This window comes from Cavia porcellus, unplaced genomic scaffold (assembly GCF_034190915.1).
Source record: "Cavia porcellus strain 051 isolate PalLab524CR breed Dunkin Hartley unplaced genomic scaffold, mCavPor4.1 scaffold_5, whole genome shotgun sequence".
NCBI lineage: Eukaryota > Metazoa > Chordata > Mammalia > Rodentia > Caviidae > Cavia > Cavia porcellus.
In genome coordinates, this window is record NW_026947488.1 from 54,981,512 (window position 1) to 54,988,527 (window position 7,016).

General features: G+C 37.9%; 1 protein-coding gene across 1 annotated transcript; it reads left to right on the forward strand.

The window, feature by feature from the left end:
* Positions 1 to 5,144: 5,144 nt before the first annotated feature.
* Positions 5,145 to 6,584, forward strand: Iqcf2 (IQ motif containing F2). Its single transcript, XM_063247939.1, has 3 exons — positions 5,145 to 5,205; positions 5,375 to 5,458; positions 6,200 to 6,584. Exons 1-3 carry the CDS (start codon positions 5,188 to 5,190, stop codon positions 6,578 to 6,580), a joined length of 483 nt encoding a protein of 160 aa, XP_063104009.1. The 5' UTR covers positions 5,145 to 5,187; the 3' UTR covers positions 6,581 to 6,584.
* The last annotated feature ends 432 nt before the right edge of the window (positions 6,585 to 7,016 follow it).

A 7,016-nucleotide genomic window follows, 5' to 3' on the forward strand; every position in this document is an offset into this window, starting at 1 on the left:
AGATGGCAATATGTAATCTATTAACTAGTGATTTCCTACTGCGCATTTTTTTCTTCTGTAAATCTGTATAACTTGTACCCTTCACTGTTTTTTTTTCTTTTCTTTTCTCCTTAAATAAAAATTAAAAAAAAAAAAAAAAAAAAAAGAAACTAAGGATAGTCTATCAAAACTTGAAAACAGATTTGCAATGGTGACCATGAAAGGAAATGTTTCTTAAAAATAACAAGGAAACAGGCAGTAACAACACAAAGGCTAAAAGATGACAAGAGGATCTATAACTTAAGAATAAAGAATGTGAATGAAGAAGCAGGGATACAAACAAAGGAATTACAAAGGTTATTCACAGAAATAATTAAGGAAAACTTCCCAAACATAGGAAAAGAAAATGATATTCAGATGTATGAGACATACAGAACTCCATCCACCTACAACCAAAACAGAGCCACATCCAGACATATAATAATCAATATCTCAGAAATACAATATAAGAATAGAATATTAAAAGCCATCAGAGAAAAGAAACAGATCACCTATAAAGGAAAACCCATCAAAATCATGGCAGACTTCTCAACACAAACCATCAAATCAAGAAGAGCTTGGAATAAAGTATTCCAAGCCCTGAAAGAAAATAACCTCCAGCCCAGATTGATGTACCCTGAAAAGCTGTCTCTAGAAATTAATGGAAAAACAAGATGCTTCCAAGACAAAGAGGAACTGGGGGAATTCACAAACACCAATCCAACCCTACAGAGAATACTGCAGGGCATTCTAAAGAGAGAGAAAAGTACCAGAATTTTAGAAACAGTGGCAGCGAGGCCTCAATGAATGGAGCAAAAAGTGGAATATAGGAGAAAAGCAGGCAACTAATCACAGAAAAAGAGCACAACTGAAATGAGGCAGAGAAGGTTGGCTATAATCTCTAATGTAGATGGCCTTGATACACTAAAAAAAAAAAAGAAAAGAGAAACCTACAGGCAGAGTAGATCAGGAGGTAGGGTCCACTGAGGTGGTCTTTATAGGATATATAATTAACCTGAAAAAGGGTTTACAGACTGAAAATCAGTATGAGAAAACAATGCTCTATATAACAGGGAACCAGAGAGTAATAGGGGCAACTCGACCAGCACCTGCAGATAGGTTGGAAAGACAGGCTTTAATAGGTAAAAGAACATTACTTGAGATCAAGTCCAGGAGAGAGAAGGCTCAGAACCACCTAGGTAAATAGCAGGTTGCCCCCACACACACACAATCTAAAAACTGAGGAAGGTGATGAAGCCCAAAAATGCATAGTGCACCCTGGGGGAGTGAAAGGGGAGGAATAGTCTTTAAAAAGATGGCAGAGGATATTGTTAATAGTATATCAGGATTTAAAACCCATATTACTCACACCGCTCTGCTTAGATAGATTATATTCTGTCCCAGTTTGTCTACTTGCACTAGATCTGAGGACACAGACAACTATCCCAAAAATAACAGGATATAGTACAGTAATCAGCCTTAATTTCCTATTAACTTAATCTGGAGCCCTGTATAACTTAGACTGTTTTACCATGATTGATCTTAGTTAAATCTGGCTTGTTTGACTGCTGTTTGGTATCAACAGATTTTATTCAAAACTGTTATGATTGATAGTATCAAGTTTGAGAGTATAGGCAACTACACTGAAGATGACAAGATTCACTATGATACCCATTCTGGTTTGGTTATTACCTGTTTTTGAAGTTTTACACTATCTACAAAATTTTGTTTTTACTAGTATTGTTATGTACTGCTATATTCAATTATACTATCTGATGATATAGACAATTCTATTGACGATAACAAGAGACAACACAGTAACCATTGTAGAATACCTTGTACAGTGGTTTTATATGACTTTCATTTCATGTGTTTATAGGAATATGTTTTATTTTGCCTTGCTTTGTTTTGTTTCTCCGTCTAATATAGAAAGGATAGAAATACATTTTGAAACATATGCATGCATAGAACCTATAAACAGTTTTCAAGAACGGATCTTATAGTGCTTGATGCAGTAAACAACTACTTTGAAGAAAAAGAGACACTACAGTACCCAGTGATGATTCCATAGTGTCATGATGTGAAATCCAGCAATACTATTATTCTTTGTTCAGATTTTAGTCTGCTTTGGTTTGTTTAATCTCAACATAAACGAAGGTATGGATAACTGCATGTATGTTTCAGTGTATAGGATTGATAACCATATTACTAAGTTTTTGTTGAATAGTTGAACAGAACTGTTTGCAGTCTTGCTGTTTGAATCCCCACTTTGTATGCTTCACTTTTGTAATCTGAACAACTATTCGTAAGAGGACAATATGTAATCATCAACTAGTGATTTCTTACTGTTTATTTTTTTCTTTGAAAGTATTATTTCTACCATTTTTCTGTTTTTTTAGTCTTTCTTTAAATAAAAAAAAAAAAGAATAGTTGAACCTCCCAACCTAATAAGCAACAGGCTGATTCAGAGAAACACAGGCTAAGATGATAGCTACTGAATTTAAAAAAAAAAAAAAAAACTTAATTCCTATATTTTCTGTCTGACTTTGCAGGCCTAAAGTTGGTAGTCTGAGCACCTATTTAGAGGATAATAATATGCAATATAGAAACCAGAGGGGATCTCCTTCTAAAAATGATAGTCAATTATTTTAAAAATTCAAAATTTTAAAAATGAAATTGAAAACACAATTTCATTTACAATAGAATACAAATGAATGCAATATTTAGGAACAAATTTAGTGAAGTACAAGCAATATATGTACAATGAAATTTTCATTATTGAAAGAAATTTTGGGAAGGCTTAAACAAATTTAAAGATATCCAGTGTTTGTAGATTAACACACTTAAGATAACAATACTCATAAATTTATTCATAGATTCCATGCAATTCTATCAGAATTTTAGCTGGTTTCTTTATAGAAATTGATAAACTGGCCTTAAAATTTATATGAAATTTCAAGGAACACGGAATAGCCAAGTAGTCTTTGAAAAGGAAAACAAAGCTACCAGCCTCATCCCTCTCAATTTCAAAACTTACTACAGTTTAAATCTTCAGGTCTTTGGATTAGGTATTAGTTTCTTAGATACGATTCATAGAACAAAAACAATCAAAGAAAAAAATAGATAAAGTGGGCTTCATAAACTTCATAAAAGTTAAAAACTTTTATTCATTAAATAGCACCATCAGAGTAATGAAAAGTAAAGCCCACAGAACAGGAGAAAAATTTTCCTAATTAGATATTGGAAAGGGACGTGGGCCTAGAATATATAAAGAACTTCTGAAAATCAGTAATAAAAAGACCAATGATCCAGTTAAGATAGGCAGAAGATTTAAATAGGTATTTCTTCAAAGATACATAAATGGGTCAACATCAAAAAGTCAGGTAAATGTTAACAAAAATAGAAAATAACTTACACACAGATATAAAATAGTAGTCCCAATTTGTTAGACTCAGAACTTCTAATCCTAGGTATATTACCCAGAAAAACATATGTCCGCAGAAACATGAATGTTTACAGCAACACTGTTTATAACAGTTCAGAGGTACAAATAACCCAAACACTTAGGAATAGGTGGAGAGATAATCTAAATGCGGTTATTTAAGGAATGGGGAATTATTTGGCAATGGGAATTTACGGAGTATTGATACAAGCTATAATATGGATAAACTTTGAAAACAATATGCTAAGTGAAAGAAGTCAGACATCTAATCATGTAAAATATCCAAAATAAGCAAATCAATAGAGACCCAAAGTAAATTAGGGATGGCTAAAGACTGAAGAGGAGGGAAACAGGTTTGATTGATGATGGGTGTGGCATTTATTTGGGAAGGAATGAAAATGCTCAAGAATCAGATAGAGCAGTGGTTGTACAACCTTATAAACTAAATGCTGAGTTTCATGGAATATGAATTATAACTTTGCAAAGAAACCTAGGGCTAGGAATGTAACTCAGTAGTTGAGTCCCTACTTGAGTTATACAAGGACCTAGGTTCAATTCCCAGCTCCACAAAGTAATTAATTAGTTAATTAAGACATCTACGGACAAATGTTAAGGTATTTATTTATTTAGAAAAAGAGACTTGCTCTGTAGTTCATGCTGGCCTTGAACTCACTATGTAGCCAAAACTGGCCTTGAACTCATGGCAGTCCTCCTACCTCAGTCTCCCAAAGTGCTAGGATTACAGGCATGTGCCACCACGCTTGACAAGACTGTATAAAAGACAGGAAAGAATTCTCAAACAAATGGAAGCACAATCCATGTCCTTCAAAGGGAAAGCCCAATATCATAAAAGCTTTTCTTTCCCAAATCAATATATTTGTAGTCAAAATTCTAGATTGACATTTTAGGAAATTAACACTGACCCTATGAAATACTTAATAGAACTTTTTATATTTTAGAATATCTTCAAATAGCCTAAGTCCTCAGAAATATCTGAATTTGTAAGTTATTTTAAAATTTGAATTAGATCTCTTTGGTGCCTTATTCATGATAGATCTTTAGTGGCCTCCTCGATGCATCAAGTCTTGGCAATTTATATTCTTCTAGAAAATCATAAACCCTTAAGGTTGTAAATGTAACATTCTCTTATGTTTACTTAAATCTCCCAGTAATTATCTCAGTTTTCTTTTTCTCTGTTTTCTTTCTTGATCACCTGGATTTGTGACATATTCTCAGTAATGCTTGCCTTGTTAAAACACTACCTTTTAACTTTCTTTTCCACTATCCATTGTTGTTTTCTAGATTCATCCAGCCTATCTTTTCTAGTTTCCTAACGAGCACTGAAGCCCGAGTAAAGGGAAGACAAGGAGGCGTCACCTCTGAGAAGAGCTCTGTGTTCTGCCACACACACTGCTGCTCTCTTCTCATGAGACTGGCCATAAGAAGGGATTGTAGATGAATGTCACAGCAGAAGAAACCTGGCATGGAATGTCACCCAAGCGCTCTCTTTCCATCCTGAGCTCAGCATATCTCTGACAGAGGACAGTAGACTAGTGGTACAGGTTTCCATGAGGCTTTTTTCTGAACAAGACTCAACCCTGTGGCAGATACCTTAATCTCTATGTCATAATGCAACTGTGAATTCATAGCTTTCCCTTCCCTCATATTAGTAATGCCAGGGCTTGGGAAACAGAAATCAGAGCTAATGAACCATCTAGAGACACACCATGGGAATTCGGTGTTGTGTAAGAGACCTAGCCAGATCTCCTAGGCTGCCTGGGGATGGGTGGGTATCTCCCTGAACTTCACAGGTTTTGGGAAAAGAGGGGATGCTAAAATGGTGCATGCCTTTGTACAAATCCATAAAGAAAAACAGCAGTCATCTATGTATTTTCCATTTAATTCTGATGACAGACCCCCAATGAAATAGTCATAGTTGCAACTGAGAACAAAGGAGAAACAACTAAATGGAAGAAATTGAAGAAGCGAAAACAACAGGTGAGTTAGAAGTTTGAATAGTTAAGAGAAATCCAGACCAGACCATAAATCCAATCTATGACGGTAGAGTGTGGGATTCTGCCTTTTATGGACCCAGAGTTTAAAATAACTGGCCTTCAATTGGCTCATTTCCTGGTCCCCATCCCTTTCCCAGCCAGGGCTGTGTGGATCTGAGCCTGACTGTGACATAGAGAGTGACTGGAGGAAGAAACCCATCAAAAAGTGGCTGGGTGAGAAGCAAGAATGTGAGAACTCTGAGTTAGAGTGATGTGTTCCAAATCCAGGAAGGTTGGACGTTGAATATATATGGTGAGGGGCTGAAAATCTGCCTCACTATCAAAATACTGGTGACAAAAGAAATCAGCCAATGTATTTTGGGACCAGCATTAGCAGAGAAAAGCTAGGCAAAAATATTTGGATGAAAGCCAAACTGTCCAAGCCCAGTCAGCCCTGAAAGGGTGGAGTGTGGCTGAACAAAAACACATCACGTTCCTAAGGTCTTCTTCTGCTTGGCGCGTTGCTTCTTCCTTAAAAGGGAACCGTGACACTGAGGGTCAGGTGATGAGTGTAAGGTTGTAGAGAAAAATCCCTACCAGGTAACTGGTGCCCAGAGTCCTGCTAACTCCTGTGAGTTCTCTGAGAAAGGGCTGGCACTGAGAGAATCTAGGGCCCTTCCAAGATGATCCTAGAAGTTGGTGCAGAAAATTAGTTCCCTGAGTGGTCTATCTTATCTCTGCCTAGGAAAATTTAAGAAAGAAAGTGAATGCAGCCATCCGGATCCAGGCCTGGTGGAGAGGCAACCTGGTACGCCGTACACTGCTACATGCAGGCCTCAGGGCCTGGGTCATTCAGTGCTGGTGGCGGCAGACCTCAGCACAACAGCTGGAGAAGAAGCGGCGGGCAGCACTGATGAAGTATGCAATCAGAGAGAGGGCAGTGACCAAGCTCCAGTCTCTGGTTCGTATGTGGCGTGTCCACTGGCGATACTGCCAGGTGCTTAATGCCATCTATATCATCCAGTGCCACTGGCAATGCCACAACTGCCAGACCTGTGCTTTCCTCCGGGGCCACTGCGTGGTCACTGCCACTCACTTGCAGTTCCACATTGAGATCATCAACTAAGAAGAAGCCCCAGTAAAGGTCTAACTTGATCTGTCTGTCTCATGGCGTCCCCCAGTGATGGTAATCTTGGTTTGAGTCTTGCTGCCCCCTCATTTCTCTCAGAAAGCACTGCATAAAGTATTCCTGTGTCTGTGACCCCTGTATTGACCTGACAATGGTCATATGTCACTCATTCAGTTGTCAAAACACAAACTGAGGTCTCAGTCTGCCCTGATACATGACAGAGCCACCCGTCCCAGTTCCTATCCCCGGTCCATTTTCCCCACTCAGGGTCTGGGAGACAAGCAACTGCCTTCTCCTGGAACTGCCGAGCACCTCTGCACTTATGTATGGTGATGAGGCTCTGTTCTGTCAGCCTGGGACTCGGGTTGACTGGAGTCTGCTGTGCCTCAGTTTCCTGTTCAGCACGCACCTAGAGAGAATGCCAGGGTTTGGC

What these genes read in the sequence shown, in the direction of transcription:
- Iqcf2 (XM_063247939.1), top strand. An exon ending in TGAAGAAGCGAAAACAACAG is followed by an intron (nt 5,459 to 6,199) that starts GTGAGTTAGAAG and finishes ATCTCTGCCTAG; the next exon opens with GAAAATTTAAGAAAGAAAGT.